We start from the raw sequence: 18,896 nt of genomic DNA on the forward strand, positions 1-18,896 counted from the left end.
AAGCTTTGTGTTAATACAAATAACAAAACAATAAGAGCTAATGTTTATTGATATTTACTAAGTATTTGAGATGGATCATCTCATTTAATCCTCAGAAAACCTCATGAGGGAGGAATTTACTATGATCCTCACTTGCAAGTGAGAAAAACAAAACACAGAGAATAATAAAACCTTGTTTAGGATTCACCATCCAGAACAGGAGACTAAACATCCTCGGCTGCTTTGGCTGCCTCTCAGGCCCAAAGACATCCGATCTGGCCACTGCAGCAGCCAGGGCAACAGCACTCTCTACTGCACAGGCCTGCAAGACTCCTGGTCACAAATAACAGGTGTAAACGCTGCCCTCTAAGTCCGAACAGCCCTCCAGTCAGCAGTGAGACCATTACCCATTCCCGGGTCTCCTTGTCGCTATGCTTGCCACCCCCCACCCCCCACCGCTGACATCAGTCAGCTGAAGCCAGAGTGGCCTTTAATCTGACTCAGTCTCCTCCTTCAAACAAACCCAATCTGCCCCAGCCCCAGCAATGGCTCCCTGTCAGCCCCACCACTCAGGGCACCCTGTGATCGGGCCCTGCCCACCTCTCGGGCCACCTGCCTCCTACAGTGCTCCCCTCCACCTCACTGGCAACACACTCGTCCTCCAGGGTGGCCCCTGCAGCACGTTTACGACCCCCTACTCCTGCTCTGAGCTCCCAGCTTCCCCTGCTCTTCAGTCACCCCTGGTATCTGGCAGTGTGGGTGGTGGCATCTGTGCAGGTTTTCTGGAGAGATGTGACAAAGACACGATAGGATGCTTTAGGGCTTGTGAGAGAAAACGTAGCCAAAGCGTTGAAGTTGGATTGTCTCCACTTTGTGGCTTGTTCATAGTAGGGCACAGGTTTACCCTCTGATGCTTTTTCTTTTCGAATGGGTTAAAACGGGAGTGTAAAATAGGTACGATGAGGCGTGTCACGTGCGCAACTCTGAAAGTCAGCACCCTGTGAAGTTTTACATACGGAAGCACCTTGGAACCACCTCTCTGACCCAGATAGCAATTTCCACCACCCCAGAAGGTTCCTTGACCCACTCCCACCCCCACCAAGTCAATTAGAGGAGGATGTTCAATATGGCATGGAGTTCATCTCATCTCTACCAACACTCAACAGCCCTGACTTTCCCCATTTCTGATTTTATTAAAAATAACAATATAACCAGGAATTCCCTGGTGGTCTAGTGGTTAGGATTCGGCCCTTTCACTGCCATGGCCTGGGTTCAATCCCTGGTAGGGGAATTGAGATCCCACACGCTGAGTGGCACGCCCCCCCCAAAAAAAATATATGCATATACACACATACACACACATATATACACATTGTAAACAAACACACATATACACATATACACACATATACACACACATAAACATATATAAACACACACATATACACATATACACACGTACACATACACACATATATACACATATACACACACACACACATAAACATATATACATATACACACATATACACATATACATGAAAAACAACAGAAGCTTCCTCTTAGAGCCAACTGGAGTGCACACAGCATCCTGTGAAGAGGGACACCAGAACAGCTTCCTCGCCTGCAACTCCACTTTAGCTCTCCACGACCAACCCTGCTCCCCAGCAGGCTGGCCTGTCATCATGCATCCCCTTATTTACCTGCATGTCAGAGTTGGTAAAGCTGCAGGCCGACAGGTAGTTGGTGTGCATAGCAACAGACTTCTTTTTGGCAGCCATGTTTTCATTTTTGTCAAACGTCAGCGGATACACAGAACACTTATTATCCAAACCACTAGCATGGAAAGACAGAAGTGTCAAATGTTAATACAGGGCAGTAGAATATGTGTATGCTTTCTCATTCACACAAACTTTTCAAATTGTTTTCCTTTGGCAGTATCATATGCTGTAACCTTTCCCTCAGCTTTTACTTTGAAGATTTTCAAATGTACAGTAAAATTGAAAGAGAAAATAGTACAATGAACACCCAGATCTCTTCACATACATTCACTAACTTAACATTTTGCCATACTTGTGGGAGCAAAGTCTGAACCATCTGAATACAAGTGGCAGACATGACACATTACTTCTAAATACTTCAATTTGCAAATTTACATCTCCTAAAAATAAGAACATATTCTATAATCACTAACTCATTATCACATCTGCGAAAACAAAAATTCCGTAACACCGTTTAATAAGCCATCCATATTCAGTCTTTCCCAACTGTCTCCAGGATCCAGGGCCCATTTAGATCCACACATTACATTCTGTTTTTATATCCTTTTTAGAACTTTTAATGGAGAACACACACATTGTTTTGGTTGTTTATAATGAGAGAACTTAGGTCAGTTGTCCTACAGAATGTCACACAGTCTGGATTTGTCATGTTGTTTCTTAATGGTTATATTTAAGTATAACATTTTTTTATAAATTTATTTTATTTTACTTATTTTTGGTTGTGTTGGGTCTTCAGCACTGTGCATGGGCTTTCTCCAGTTGCGGCGAGCGGGGGCTACTCTTAGTTGCAGTGCGTAGGTTTCTCGTTGCAGTGGCTTCTCTTCATTGCAGAGCATGGGCTCTAGGTGTACGGGCTTCAGTAGTTGTGGCTCACGGGCTTAGCTGCTCCGCGGCATGTGGGATCTTCCCGGACCAGGGTTCAAACCCGTGTCCCCTGCATTGGCAGGCGGATTCTTAACCACTGCGCCACCAGGGAAGTCCCTCAAGTATAACATTTTTAGCAATAATATAAATGTGATATATAAAGGTGATATTGTGATATTTCTTTCTTACTGCTTCACTTTAGGAGGCTTGCAATGTCTCTTGTGTCAAGATTGGTGATGCCAACTTTGATTACTTGATCAAAGTGGGGACCACCAGATCTCTCCATGGTAAGGGGGATTTGTTTGTAATTACAAGCATATTTTGTTTTATTGCTTTGCTTTATTGCATTTTTACAAATTGAATGCTTGTGGCAACCTGGCATCAGGCAAGTCTATTGGTGTTATTTTTCCAACAGCATTTGCTCACTCTGTGTCTCTGTGTTACATTTTGGTAATTCTCAAAATATTTCAAACTTTTTCATTATTGTTATATTTGCTATGGTGATCTGTGATCAGCAATCTTTGCTGTTACTTTTTTTTTTTTTTTTTTTTTTTGTGGTACGCGGGCCTCTCACTGCAGTGGCCTCTCCCATTGCGGAGCACAGGCTCTGGACGCGCAGGCTCAGCGGCCATGGCTCACGGGCCCAGCCACTCCACAGCATGTGCGATCTTCCAGGACCGGGACACGAACCCGTGTCCCCTGCATCGGCAGGCGGACTCTCAACCACTGCGCCACCAGGGAAGCCCCTGCTGTTACTATTGTAATGGTTTTGAGGCACCATGAACCATGCCCATATAAGATGGTGAACTTAAGCGATAAATGCTGTGTGTGTTCTGACTGCTCCAACTGACCAGCCGTTTTTCTCTCTCTCTCCCTCTCCCCAGGCCTCCCTATTCCCTAGGGCACAACAATACTGAAATTAGGCCAATTAATAACCCTACAATAGCATCCAAGCGTTCAAGTGAAAGGAAGAGCTGCATGCCTCTCATTTTAAATAAAAAGCCAGAAATGACTAAGCTTAGTGAGGAAGGCATGTTGAAAGCCAAGACAGGCTGAAAGCTAGGCCTCTTGTGCAAAACAGCCAGGCTGTGAAAGCAAAGGAAAAGTTCTTGAAGGAAATTAAACTTGCCGCTCCAGGGAACACATGAATAAGAAAGCAGAACAGCCTCATTGCTGAAAGGAAGAAAGTGTTAGTGGTCTGGATAGATGAAACCAGCCACAACATCCCCTTAAGCCAAAGACTAATCCAGAGCAAGACCCTGACTCTCTTCAATTCTGTGATGGCTGAGAGAGGTGAGGAAGCTGCAGAAGAAAAGTCTGAAGCTAGTAGAGGTGGTTCATGAGGTTTAAGAAAAGAAGCTGCTGTCCATAACATGAGTGCAAGGTGAAGCAGCAAGGGCTGATGTAGAAGCTGCAGCAAGTTATCCTGAAGATCTAGCTAAGATAATTAATGAAGGTGGTACACTAAACAACAGATTTTTAATGTAGACAAATGAGCCTTATATTGGGAGAAAATGTTATCTAGGACTTTCACAGCTAGAGAGGAAAAGTCAACGTCTGGCTTCAAAGCTTCAAAAGGCAGGCTGACTCTCTTGTTAGGGGTCAATGCAGCTGGTGACTTTAAGTTGAAGCCGATGCTCATTTACCATTCCCCAAATCTTAGGACCCTTAAGAATTATACTAAATCTACTCTGCCTGTGCTTTATAAGTGGAACAATAAAGCCTGGGTGACAACACAGCTGTTTACAACATGGTTTACTGAGTATTTTAATCCCACTGTTGAGAACTACTGCTCAGAAAAAAAGATTCCTTTCAAAATATTACTGCTCATGGACAATGCACCCAGTCACCCAAGAGCTCTAATGGAGATGTACACAAGATTCATGCTGTCCTCATGCCTGTTAACACAACATCCATTCTGCAGCCCATGGTTCAAGGAGAAATTTTGATTTTCAAGTCATTCTTTTAAGAAATACGGTTCGCAAGGCTATAACTGCCATAGACAGGATTCCTCTGATGGATCTGGGCAGAGTAAGCTGAAAACCTTTGGAAAGGATTCCCCATTCTAGATGCCATTAAGACCATTTGTGATTCATCAGAAGAGGTCAAAATATCAACATTAAAACGAGTTTGGAAGAAGTTGATTTCAACCCTCGTGGATGACTTTGAAGGGTTTAAGACTTCAGTAAGGGGTTCAAGACTTCAGTGGAGGAAGTAACTGCAGATATGGTGAAAACAGCAAGAGAACTAGACTGAGAAGTGGAGCCTGAAGGTGCGACTGAATTGCTGCAATCTCATGATAAAACTTGAATGAATGAGGAGTTGCTTCTTACGGATGAGCAATGAAAGTGGTTTCCTAAGATGGAATCTACTCCGTGGAGGTGGTTGAAATGACAACAAAGGATTTAGAATATTAATAGACTTAGTTGATAAAGCAGTGGCAAGTTTTGCGAGGATGGACTCCAATTTTGAAAGAAGTTCTACTGTGGCTATAATGCTATCAAACAGCACTGCATGTGACAGAGAAATTGTTGGTGAAAGGAAGACTCAATCTATACAACAAACTTCACTGCTGTCTTACTTTAAGAAACATCCACAGGCACCCCAGCCTTCAGCAAACACCATCCTGCTCAGTCAGCAGCCATCAACACTGAGGCAAGACCCTCCACCAGCAAAAAGATTAAGACTCATTGAAGGCTCAGTTGATGGTTAGTATTTTTTAGCAATAAAGCATTTTTTAATTAAGGTATATACATTTTTTTAGACATAACGCTACTGCACACTTAGACTATAGTATAGTGTAAACATCACTTTTATACGCACTAGGAAACCAAAAAATTCGTGTGACTCACTTCATTGTGATATTTGCTCTATTGCAATGGTCTGGAACCAAACCTGCAATATTTCCAAGGTATGCCTATAATAATAACTGTGGTGTGACACCTTTAGGTCATGTTAATATCCTGTTCCCAACAACCATCATACAATGGCTTTAGCATGATTATCCTTGTTTGAATAAAATATTACTTTATGGTACAAAATAGTGATCCTCTAATTTGATAATTCTTTCTGCATTTATTAGCTGATATTTTTCTGTAAAGACAAATCCAATCCCTCCTCCTCCCAGCATCACTGCACACCCATGGATTCTTTTTTCTCTTCAACTGGGTTATGATACATTACTACCATTATTCCATGTGATGCTAAAATTATCCCAATTTGGAAAGTTGGCGGGGGACCCTTCAAGAGGCTCCTGTTTCTGTTTGATAAGATTCCATTAATATGACTTGAGTGTTCCCTTGCTTTCTGGAACAAGAAAATATCCTAGGTTCACTTTACTCTTTTCCTGCCCTAGACCTACAATCAGTCTTACTCCAAGGAGCTCTGCTTCCATTTAGTGGGGAATGACATTTAGGAGGGGCACTCCCTTCTGAGGCCCTGGGGAACCTAGGGGACCCCTTTGCCTTTCCAACTGCTTGGAGGTGCAGGTGTAGACTTGGGTAGTCTCTTACAAGTAACTAGCTTTGGCAGCATGTTTATAGATGGTGTGAGTGAGAACGATTTGCACTTGGCTGTGACAATGAACCAGCATGCTTTAGACTATGGGCTTCCCTGACTCTCAAGGTGAAACATGTTCTCCTATTCTGAAGCCTCAGAGTAATTTCTGTAGCTCTGTCGGGATACTCACTCACACTTGGGTTTATTTGCATTGCTATGAGAAGCAGAAAGGTTTTGCAATGTGATGCATTTGGTAATGTATCTCTGCTTTAGTACCTAACTCATTCTGTGATCTTTGTTATGTTTTTTAGCCTCTCTAAGCCTCAGTGTTCTTAACTATAAAATGGAGTGGATCCCACCCACCTTTCACAAGGGGCTGTTGTGAAGATAATATAGAGTTCAGAATGGCCCTTGACGCATGACAGAGGCTCAGTAAGTGGTCATTATTGTTATTTTTATATTCTTGCTTGGAGGCAGGTACTATGTTTTATTCATCTTTGAATTTCCCTAGGACACCCAGTCCAGTGCCTTGCACACAGGTGCTCATAGCAAGTGTACAATACCTGAATGAAGCCTTCTTGGTGATATGGCTTCAAATAAAAAATACACATATGTATATAAAATCAACTGACACATTTTTTTGAGAAGGGAATTGTGTAAATACTGGTGGAGTTTTAGCTTTCAAGTTTGGAACCAACTGAGAGATAGACCCAGTAGTCAGGCAGATGAAGAGAAAAACACCCTTTTGTCACCTATAACGACATTTAGAGAATACGACACAGGTGTGGATCTGTGTGATAATGGAGTTACAGGGATGTCACAAAGCCATAGCTGGGAAACACTATGTTAGATTATCACTGGAAACTCAAAACGAATCGCAGCATGGTGTGAGTAGGGCAGATGGTGCTTTTATCTAAGATGAGGACTCAGTCTTTCTCAGTTTAGTTTTTCTGCTCTCTCTCCTCATCCATGGGACTCCCGATATTTTAAAAAGTGCTTTCCCAAATATTCACACCTTGAACTTCTACTTTGGTTTTTATATCAGCCTGTGAGACAGCCAATGCAGGCCTTGACCATCTACCACATGCCAGGACCCGGGAAACAGAGATGACAGCGATTAAGGCACCAGCCATTCCTCCACTCTGTACTCTCTCTGCACCGGGTGTCACCAAAAAAGCTGTCTACCTGGGCCTTGTAAAATTATTCTCACCCCTGACTGTCCCCCTGTCCTCCTGGAAATCCTTCCACTGGGTTTCATGTAGTGAGGGTTAAAATAAGAAATAGCCTACAGAATCATTTTCTGAACTACTGTTGAAGACATTGTGTGCTATATTATTATATTCATCATATATCACAGAAGGATATACCCAATGTATCCTTTTTGTAATTTGGTGCTAGACATCTGATATCTCAATAGCAAATATTGAGAAATTTATATAACCCATCCAACTCTATGCATTTGCTAGAATTAATGCCCGATTAGAAACATACTACCCGAGGGTTTTTTTAAATGTAGAGTATTTATCATTCTTACTGAGTACTGAAGAATTAACCCTACTTAATGGAAGGTCTGGCCTTTGCCCTTCGCTACTGGGAGGTGATCTCTAAGGCCCTAGAATGTCCTGCCTGTTGGGAGTGTCTTTGCCTGGGGTTTTGGCCACTGGACAGTCTAACATTGTGATTTGTGATGGAGGTTTTGGGACACATCCTGTGAGTTCTCACCTCTGAAGGAAGTAGAGACTAAAGATATTAACCTGACCTCCAGGAGAGAGGTCATAGAACAATATTTTATGGCCAACAGGACATGTGAAACGCTGCTGTGTCACCCATACTTACCCGCATGCAATGGCACATCCCGATGGGGCATATGCACACGCCATCACCCACGTGCAGGGCATTGTGACCGCGTGCTCCTGCAACACAGCACACACCATGCACGCAATGAACGAGGGCACTTCTACGCAAACGTCAGTTTTTACCAAGTAAAATCACTGAAGCGTCTACCAAATTACTTTCTAGTTTCAAAGGTCAGTGGTTTGGGCTGAGACTGATGAGGAGACTCCGATCCTCCATAATCAACCAAACTTTATATCATACATTCTAAAAGTTAAAAATCTCAACTAGCAAAAGAATATCCTTAACGTCTTACTTCTTTCTTACTGTTATACTCCCCCTGTTGTTCTGAATGAATACTGGGGCTCATTTTCTTTGAAAGATCTGTCTGAATTTCATTTCACATACGTATATGCTTCACCTTATTTACTCAGATTCCCTCTATTTTAAAAACATATTCTTGAATGTCTCTTTATATGTGTGTTACGAGTTTGTTTACCTGTGAGTGAGTATACAAGAGCCTTTGTCCTCTGTGGGTCTTAAACCATTCCAGGGCAGGTATGAATGGGGGTGGGCTTGGGGAGGGGAATTAGAGTTGTGCTCTGGGAGAAAAGGAAACCTGCAAAATGGAAGCATTCAGAGGAGGTGTAAGTCCTTGGCTCCTGGCTGGGGTCTGAGTCACCCGTATTCTCCTGCATGCATATAAGCAACTAAGGCATGATTCAAAAACTTCTCAGTCTGTGGCCCTATTTCCATGGGAGCCATGGGCCCTGGACCTGGTTCTAACACCAGCGAGATGTGCAGCCTCACATAGGCTGGCCATTGTCTTACCTCATTCTACTCCGTCTGGGAAGGGAGAGGATGGGTCTAGATGGTTTGTAAAGTACATTCAAGTGCTGGTCTTCTTTCCTGTTATGATTCTCTGTGTTTTTGTGGGGAGACATGGGCCTTGATACTGCCTGTCAAAGTTCTTTGTCACTCACAGAGTAGTAGCCCTTCAGACATCATGAATAACCTACTTCCATGAATGAGTGGCCACTCTCAGCACAGGGCACCCCGGCCCCTTTGCTGACAAGTGATAACTATGGCCCTGCCAGGGACCACAAGTGGCAACCCCATGGCTCCCCAGACATCAGGCAGCGTGTGCTCTACGCCATGCTAAGGCATAAACAGAAGCAACCCCCTAGCCCCACCCCTGAAGATGCTGAGGAGTTCGGGAGAGGCAGAGTGATGTATAGGAAAGCCCTCTGCAAATTGTTACATTGTCATTTTTATTATTCCCCAGGGGCCTGACCATTCCGGACTCTGCTCTACAAGATGGTTCCCGGCCCCCTTGAGCAGGTTGTATAACAACTGCCTATTATGACATTTACTGAACATGTTCAATAATGCAGAATAAGGACGCTGTTCAATTTGAGACAGATAATAGGTTTCTTTTTTATACAGTGAAAAGGAAGGCTTTCTTTCTAAGTAAACACTGGAGTCCATATTTAACATACAGTACTTGTTACTGCAAATGCCAACACGATGCAGGCATGCAAGCGCACCTACACATAGATCCTGGCCTTTCTGTTTCATTAGAAGTCTAAACTTAGGTCTCACTTGGAGCAGTACATGCCTATGCCAGACTTGCAAGGGGCTGTGACTCCATGGCATCCCTGTGAAGAGCGGTTTAATCCCACTGAAGTCTCAGCTCCCCACCCACTGTTTACTCAAGTCCACGTGCTATGGAGTCTAGTCGAAGACAGAGAGGGGAGAGGAAACTGGGGGTTGGGTACCTCTTATCATCAGCCGGAAGAAAAATCCTAAATGCAGTAGTAGCATGTGTGAATGTGACAAGTTTCGGGGCCATGCCCTTTCCTGTTTCCGTATCGGCACCCTCTGTGTTAGCCCTGCATGCCCTTCTCTGGGCGAGGGGTTCGGCTCAGGAGAGGAATGAACGCTACAGTGGGCTGCTGAACCATCCGAACACGGGTGGGCTTTCATGGGGTTTGCACCCCCAAATAGGCTCCTGAAGGGCAGGGCGACCAGTAGTGGGGTGCTTGGAGAGGACGAGGACAGGGCTGGGGTTCTGAAGTGCCTCAATCCACCAGGGACAATGCCTTACCTTGTTAGTAGTGAAGGAATCCCACACGATCACCTTCCCATCCTGGAGGGAAATGAGTAAACAGTTGAACAAGCTAGAGGTCACCACTGGGGAGATGGAAGGCGGGGAGGGGCAATATAGGGGTAGGGGATGAAGAGGTACAAATTGTTATGTATAACATAAGCTACAAAGATATACTGTACAACACAGGGAATATAGCCAATATTTAATAATAACTATAAATGGAGTACATAACCTTTAAAACTTGTGAGTCACTATACTGTACACCTGTAACATATAATATTGTATTATCAACTACACTTGAAGAAAAACAAAAAAGAGTAAACAGTTCAAAAACTGTCAACAAGCCCTAACACATTAACTGCTGAGAACCTCATGGAAAGCCAAGTCCAGCTGGGCAGTGCCAAGTGGAAAGCCAGAGCAAGTATCTGGACAATCAAGACCCTCCAACCCATCCTTGAAGAAATGGGAGTAGGTGGCGACAGCACTTTCCAGCCTGATGCAAGTCTCAGTTCTCAGCCTTGCATCCCTTGTGTAGACACAATGACAGAAAGCAACACTCAGACACTTCTTTTATGCCAATTATAAACCAAGCACGAATTGCTGGTAAACTGTCATCACCATCGTACCCCAAATGTCAGTAAGTTATACATGGATAAGGTAAAGCTGAAATTACCTTCAGATGCCTGACAGTAACTAATGGTCCTTCTCCTCACCCTCCCCCCACCCCACCTCCCCAGCCTGTCCTCCCTACCATTCACCTTTGAGTCCACGTTCCCTGCAGGACCGTGTAAGAGCCCCACCCCACCCTTCGCCCCCCTCCCTGCGTGGAAGCTGTGGAGGGGGACTGGGTGGGCCTGACATCAGTCTGACTCCCCCAGGTGCTCAGGGACATCACAGCCTCACCCCCACCCACCCTGCAAAACAACATGGGACTCACACCTCTGATGGTGGGGACCCCCGTGGGCAGCTGTTCCGGAAACAAAGAGCACTCCCTGTGGAGGGTGAGCTCTGGGCGATGCCACAGACAACACGGCCACTTTCACTGCAATCGCTCTGCAGCCCCAGTAGGGGGTGTGGGGAGGGATATGATGCCATCTGTTTGTAACGCAAACCCATCAGAGATAAACCCACATAAGCCCCGGTCGCTGCAGCGCAGTCATCTACCCAGAACGTGGTGTAAGGGTTGTCTGGGCCCCCAGGCTCCCGCTGGCAGTGGAGGAGGACGGCTGAGCCGACCTCCTTCAGCACGTGGGTCCCCCCCACATCCTCAGGGATGGAGAATCTGCAGCCTCTACCGCAGGCTTGATTTTTTTTAATCACTCAAGCCATTTGGAGCCAGATCTGGTGAGTGAGGTGAATGCCACTTAGGGGCATCAGCAAGGTCTGAGTAACGAAAGTGACACAGCTGCTTGCTTCACTTGATCTGATGGAAGATTTCCATATTCACGGTGCGTGGGGCTGAGAGGCTGTGATCAAAGGCAAAGTCGGTGGTTTGGGGCCTTTTAGGACTCCTAAGCACATTTGTGCTTCTAATTTTTCTGACTAAACGCCCATACATGCTGTGTGGGTGAATTAGATAACAGAGCAGAGGGCTGCGGCGGGGCGGGGGGTAGAGACTCAGTGTATCACCCAAGTCAGCGTTCCCTTCAGAGGCTTCCTCCACCGCACAGCCCGCCTGCCTGGCTCCACCGCCCACCTACTGTGCGCTCTGGAGAGAGAAAGGCAACCAAGAAGCTAAAAGCAGTCTCGTAACTAAATGTGGTCCCCCCGTGAGCACAGACATTTACACCAGGGGCCTACGTACCTGGAGAGACTGTGCCTCCACCCCAAACCCCAACCCACTCAGTCAGGCAGATTAATTTCCTGCCATTTAAGGGAGAAAGGCTGCTCTGAGTCACTCAAAGTCTGTTCCAGAGCCCTTCTGCTGTTTCCCACCTTCCTCCTTTCCCCCACCCACCTCTCCAACTCCCTTTGCAGTAGAGGTGGATGGATAGAGTCAGTCAGCAGTGCTGAAGCATCCCTCCCCCTCTCCCACCCTCTCTAGTAAGAGTGGTACACGAGTGACAGAAAGTCCAACATATGGCATCCTTTTAAGGATTAAAAAAAAGTCTAAAAGGCTAGGCGGCAACATGTACACCTCAACAACCACTTTGAAAAAAGGAGCCTTTGGAAAAAAGTCCAGAAAGAGATGCTCTAAGATAATAATGATTGTAACAGGGTGGTAGGGGTGAAAACCTTTTCTTTCTTTTTTCCAGTTAAATACATAACTGATATATTAAATTTTTTATGAACATAAAAAAAGCAAGTGCAACGTGATATACTAGATTTGTAGGTAATACAGGAGATTAATAACACCTGTCCTATCAAACATAGTACCGACAGAGATATTAGAACTCATGGATTATTTAGAATATGTACAGTTTTGATACTTAAAAGGGTTATAAATAAAAACCAAATTTTCCTTTGAAAAAGCTGGACTAAAGGCAGAGGCAGGGGTGGGGGGGGCGGTAAACTGGCCATAAAAATATATGACTTCAGTTTATGGTTTTATGTTCAATGGATGTAACATCAAAATACACATAAAAAGCACTAAGCAGTGGTAGCTAGCCTCCTGAAAGACATGTCCTTGTCCAGGCCCCTCCCTCATTGTATCAGTGTTGGTCTGTGTGACCAGTGGAATGCAGAAGAAGGGAAGGAATGTCACTTCTGAGGCCAGGTCATCAAAGACAGCACGGCTTCTGCCTTTGTCTCCCTCTCCTGCTCTGGTGGAGGCCAGCTACCGTGCCGCAAACAGCCCGATGGAAAGGTCTACATGGCGAGAAGCTAAGGCCTCCAGCCAAGAGCCATGTGAGTGAGCCATTTTGGAAGCGAGCTTCTGCCTTAGCCAAGCTGTCAAATGACTGCATCCCTGACCAACATCTTGACTGCAACCTTGTGAGACACCCTGAGCCAGAACTATCCTGCTGAGCTGCTCCTGATTCCTCACTCTCAGAAACCATGTAAGATACGAAATATTCACTGTGTAAGTTGTTAAACTTGAGGGTAATTTGTTATGTAGCAGTTTAATAACTAATACATAAGATGTAAAATAAACCATGTCAACTATATAAAATGAATGAAAAAATTTATACTTCACAAAATACATAGTTTAAATTTGTTCTTTAAGGCATAAAAACTGCTAAACTCTTAAACTGAAAGAAGCCACAATGGCACTTCAACCACTTACGCCGTCAACTTGGAGGAAAAAAAACCCTAATTTAAAAATGGTTTCACTTACAAATAAGACCTTGAAATAGACTCAGGAAGAAAATTTTTGAATGGTTTGTCAAATAGACTTTATAATATTTCAGTTATTACTAATTCCAAATCTACCCAAATTAGTGAAGTTTTCAAGTATGCCAGAAGAATTCTTAATGGGGTAACTCGTGTCCTTTGGCGAACAGGCAGAGACATAACATTCAGAGAGGGTCTTTTGAAAAGGACGGCTCTTTCCCTTCAGCTTACAATCAGAAATGTGCCCATCATCACCCGACAGGTGTGACATACCTGCGAGGAGCTCACGATCCTCCTCTTATCCTTGCACCAGTCCATGCACAGAACCTTGTTCCCGTGGCCTTTGAGGGTCCTTCTGGTCTTCATGACAAACTGCCCCAGGGCCTCCACGCGCTCGGCCACCTGGTGCACTGCAAGGACAAGACACACTCAATCCCGTGACCAAGGACCAGGTCTGAGCCACAAGCTGGCACAGGGAAGCCATCGGTGATTCATTCTCCTGCGCTTTACCCTATTGCCCTCGCGATGCTCTTTCAAGCTCAGGAGAAGGTAGAGACACGCTGTCATTATCTCTGTGTTTAAGACCCTACATTTATAACTTACATAATATTGTGCATCAACTATACTTCAATAAAAAATGACCCTGTTTTTCAAAGCACTTCCATATATGCACATTGAGGGATTAAGGACAGGACTGCCTCATATTTGCAAAGCTCTACATAGAACTCTCCCACTGAAGGGCCACAGCTCTGCAAGGCGGGCAGGTAGGAAGTGGAATGAGATCGCTATTCCTTTTGAATGGGTGAAGAGACTGAGGCTTACAGAGGTTATCCGGCTAATACGAGTTCATACAACTGACCAGGAGCAAAGTGGGGGCTTCTGGTTCTTTTACCTACTGCTTTCCAGTCACAAGGACAAGTGACTTTATAGAAACCGTCCTATCAGGTGCCAGGACGTGCACCATCTGCTCAACAGCAGGCCCTGTGTTTCCTCACTGGTCCCCCCAATGCTGGGCACGGGTCTGGGACATGGTAATTGCCCAATCCACGTGCTGCAGGAAAGAGCGAATTGACTGACCCTCCAAACAGTACACTGTGGATTTACTGAAAACTCACAGGGCGGTCAGAGATCAACGCAACATTCCACAGGTCTGAACACATGATCTGCAGAAGGTACATACCTCAGGCAGGCGCTCCAAAAATCAATCTCTCAGGGGCTGGGACCACAGCCTCTTTCCTGAGGCCAAGGGAGAGCTTTTGGGGGGCTTTTGGAGAGGCTGTCAGAGGGAGACAAGTTCACGCAAAGTAGCAGAAAGGGCCCCAGAAACCATCCGGTCCATGCCGTCATTGTGCAGGTGAGGAAACTGAGGTGGGGGTCATGTGGCTTCTACCCCCTTGTGCGGCGCCACTCCCTTTCCGGTTAGAGGCTGAGCCGGGCTCCTAACCCCACCTCTGCTTCTCCTTCCTCTAAATCTCTCAGCTGGGCCTTTTTCTGGGCAGGTGGGGAGGAGGGAAGGGGGCATTCTAGGCCAGGGGACAGCCCCAGGAAAGGTGTGGTGTCTTGGTACAGACAGGACATCAGGGGTGGAGGGAAGCAAGGCACCGGCTCTGGCCTTCCCAGGGAGCTGCTGGTGCTCGCTGGGGAAGTGCCCAGCTCCCTCCCTTGAAGCCTGGGCTGAGGGGCTGACTCTGTGCTTTAACCCTTGTGACAACAGCGCCCCTTCTCAGGAAGTCCTTCCTTCCTTCTTCCCTCCCCTCTTCCCTTCCTTCTCTTTAAACACTTCAGTGTGTAGTTCCTGAAAACAAGGAATTCTCTTGCATAACCACAGTATGACTATCAAAGTCAGAGAACGGACACTGAAACAATACGATGTCTAATCTGTAGACCTTATTGAGATGCTCTCCATTGTCCCAACAATATCTTTATAGCAAAAGAAAACCTAAGATCACGTGTTGCAGTCACTGGTCGCTTTCTTTCATCTCTAGTTAGTTTGTTCCCCAACCTGGGCTTGTCTGATGCTTCCTCAAGATTAGCTTTGGGTAATGCACGTTTGGCAGGGACACCACAGACTAGCGCTGAGGTCCTGCCCCGAACACCTGTCCCATCAGGAGGCACCTGCTGCCTGCTAGTCCCATCACCAGCAACGTTTACCCGGATCATTTGGTCAAGGTGGTGTCTGCCAGGGTTCTCCACTGTACAGTTACCATTTTGCCTTTTGTCATGAAAAAGTACTTTGTGGGGATGTACTCTGAGAGTACATAAACATCACCATACTCCTCAAACTTGAATACCCTACTTTTAACATCCATTAATGATTCTTGCCTGAACCAATTATTATGATGGTTGGTAAGTGGTGACTTTTCTAATTCCACCATTCCTTCTGCATTTTTTCGTTGACTTTCTAATATAAAGAGGAGTGCTCCTTCTTCCCCAATGTATTTATTCATTCATTTACATTAGAAGGGACTCATGGATTCTCACTTTATTCAAGAAGTTATGATCCTTTACTACTATTTATTTTGATGCCCAACTCGTCCCTGGTTTGCTCAGTGGGAGTCCTATTAGGCAGGCTCCTGAGACCTTCCAACAGGTCCCCATCATCCTTGGAGCACATCTTCTTGCGGGCTCATGTTCCCTCCCTGCCCTAGCCCTGGAAGCAGGCATTTATTTCTCCAAGAAGTCCTGGTTTCTTTTAGTTGCCCCATTTCTTTGTGATGAAATAAAAATGAGTGAACAGGTTAAAAGTCTCTGTGAAAACCCACGCTGTAAAAAGTACTTGCTAAGACACAGACATACTAGAGAATGGACTTGAGGATAAGGGGAGGAGGAAGAGTAAGCTGGGACAAAGTGAGAAAGTGGCATGGACATATATACACTACCAAAAGTAAAATAGATAGCTAGTGGGAAGCAGCCGCATGGCACAGGGAGATCAGCTCGGTGCTTTGTGACCACCTAGAGGGGTGGGATAGGGAGGGTGGGAAGGAGGGAGACGCAAGAGGGAAGAGATATGGGAACATATGTATATGTATAACTGATTCACTTTGTTATAAAGCAGAAACTAACACACCATTGTAAAGCAATTATACTCCAATAAAGATGTAAAAAGAATTAAATTAAATTAAAATTTAAAAAAAAAGTACTTGCTAAACTATACAGTGCTACACGAGTGTGCAATTATTATGCCATCGCTTCTGCAAAGACAGTGCATTCTTTATTGCCACCAACAGCATGTTAGTCTTTTATGGAAACATTCTTCACAAAAACATATTGAATGCAATTTAAAAACAGACTGAATTTTTCTAATTTCTTATAGGCCTTTTACACAAGCCTATACCAGCTCAGAGCTGTGAGCATATTCTAGTTAGTATTTTACTTTGAAACTTCATATCAAATTAGTGCTACTTCCCCCAGTTCAGCATTAGGACAATCATAGCCATTTAATGTCACTCTTACCAAAAAAAAAAAAAAGATGACTCACCAACCAAAATAGGGCCTCCTTGCAAAGCATGAGTTTGAACACATCCCAACTATTAATTATTTTTTCTTACTGCATTTTCTCTTCCCATATATAGATTCACTCCCAACCTACTCTATCCTGTTTCTATCTGCCAAATCTCACATCTGCTGAATTAAAGAGTTTTTAAAAACTTTAAATACCAGAAAGTAAAAACAAAACCCAGAAAACTGGAAACGAGTAGAATATGCTCTGTAACTCATTTGTGGGAGCTTGGTTCAGGACAGATGTGGTTTCTCTCCTTTGCCTTCTGATGAAACAGGCCTTCAGGATTTAACTTTTTCTTTTAAAAAAAAAGAAATGATGAACACGGCTAGCTGGTTTCTATAATAATAACTTACTAGAATAGAATGATAGCCTGTTAAGAAATTCTACTAGAAGGTAAGTGGCAGGTGGATGGGGTGCTGTCTTGTTGGATCTCCTTGGAGCATTCACTGCAACAGAGCGGTCACCAGGGCTCCGGGTCACAGTCCTGCGCAGTCGCACACCAGCTGTGCAACCGTGAGCCTCCGCTCACCTTCCTGCCCCCTCGCTTCCCTCATGGGGTTGCTGGGACAACTATCCCAGCCTGGCACAAAGGGAGCACTCAATGAATGTTAGCTATTACTCTCCAGCTTGGCACACAGTGGGTACCCAGTAAATATTTATTGAAAGGATAAAGGGAATGCTTAGTGATTACTAAATTTCAGTCAACTGCAGCAATCCTAGGCAGCAGGTTTTGGTGGGCTAACCTAACTTTTCAGCCCCTTTCTCTTCTTCTTCTGTACCTCTCTCTAGCCCTAATCCATCATCTCTGCTTCAGCTGCCAACCAACTCCTAAATTTATCAGTGCAAACTTGCTAGCACTGGCAGTGGGAGCCTCACTTGTTTCCTGATCCAAGGAGTCCGAATCCATGGGATGGAGTCAGGATGCTGCATTTCCACATGCTCTCCAGGTGAGTTATACCCACTAAAGGTGGAGGTGGGGCAGCTCTGAGAAGGTTCAGAAAGGCAGCTTCTTGGATGGGAGGGCGGGGCGGGGAAATAGGGCAGATAAAGGGAGGATTCCAGAGTCTGTGGTTGAGAACACAGCGATGCCTCAAACCCCAACAGACAATTCAGAAAGGAGCTGGTTGGGGAGAAAGCCATAATTCAAAAAGATACGTGCACCCCAATGTTCACTGCAGCACTATTTACAATAGCCAAGACATGGAAACAACCTAAATGTCCACTGACAGAGGAATGGATAAAGAAGATGTGGTATGTATATACAATAGAATACTACTCAGCCATAAAAAAGAATGAAATAATGCCATTTGCAGCAAAATGGATGGACCTAGAGATTATCACACTAAGTGAAGTAAGTCAGACAAAGGCAAATATCATATGCTATCACTCATATGTGGAATCGAATTTTAAAAAATGATACAAATGAACCTATTTACAAAACAGAAACAGACTTAACAGATATTGAAAACAAACTTATGGTTACCAAAGGGGAAACGTGGTGGGGAGGGATAAATCAGGAGCTTGGGATAACATACACACAACTACTATATATAAGATAGATAACCACCAAGGACCTACTGTACAGCACAGGGAACTCTACTCAGTATTCTGTGATAACCTATATGAGAAAAGAATCTGAAAAAGAATGAATATATGTATAACTGAATCGCTTTGCTGTACACCTGAAACTAACACAACATTGTACATCAACTATACTCCAATAAAATTGAAAAAAAAAAGAAAGAAAGGAGCTGGTTGGGAATTAAGATGGTAAGCGCTCTTTCTTATGAATGATGTGCAGGTAGGGTAGTTGCTGGAAACTGAAAGCCATGGCTGGAACTCAAGAAGAGGGATAGAGCTAGAAGTATAGGCTAGTAACTGTCTACTGCTTGAATGATGTTTCCCTCCTATGTGCCAAATGCTTGGGTACAGAAAAGAAGAAGACAGTTCCTGCTCTTACTGGGCTCACAGTCTGTAGGGCACGGACAGGCCAGCACACAGGTAACCACTGCCGTGTAGTGAGAAGGTAGCTAACAGAGGTGTTGGGGAGCCGAGG

The 18,896-nt window shown here is 44.7% G+C and overlaps 1 protein-coding gene across 3 annotated transcripts in view; it reads right to left on the reverse strand.

Annotated features, from left to right (window-relative positions):
* GNB5 (G protein subunit beta 5) overlaps positions 1-18,896 on the reverse strand; it is a 47,575-nt gene that overhangs the window by 20,466 nt on the left and 8,213 nt on the right. For all 3 annotated transcript variants that reach the window (XR_014015331.1, XR_014015332.1, XM_081227969.1), the window contains exons 2-5: positions 13,612-13,748; positions 10,063-10,104; positions 7,959-8,035; positions 1,683-1,815 (exon numbers count right to left, since the gene is read on the reverse strand). Coding sequence is in view for 1 of the 3 variants with exons in the window: in XM_081227969.1 (XP_081084095.1) it covers positions 1,683-1,815; positions 7,959-8,035; positions 10,063-10,104; positions 13,612-13,748 (389 nt within the window). In the remaining 2 variants the exon portion in view is untranslated. The remainder of the gene's footprint in view (positions 1-1,682; positions 1,816-7,958; positions 8,036-10,062; positions 10,105-13,611; positions 13,749-18,896) is intronic.

Source organism: Mesoplodon bidens, assembly GCF_964165515.1.
Source record: "Mesoplodon bidens genome assembly, chromosome: 3".
Taxonomy (NCBI): domain Eukaryota; kingdom Metazoa; phylum Chordata; class Mammalia; order Artiodactyla; family Ziphiidae; genus Mesoplodon; species Mesoplodon bidens.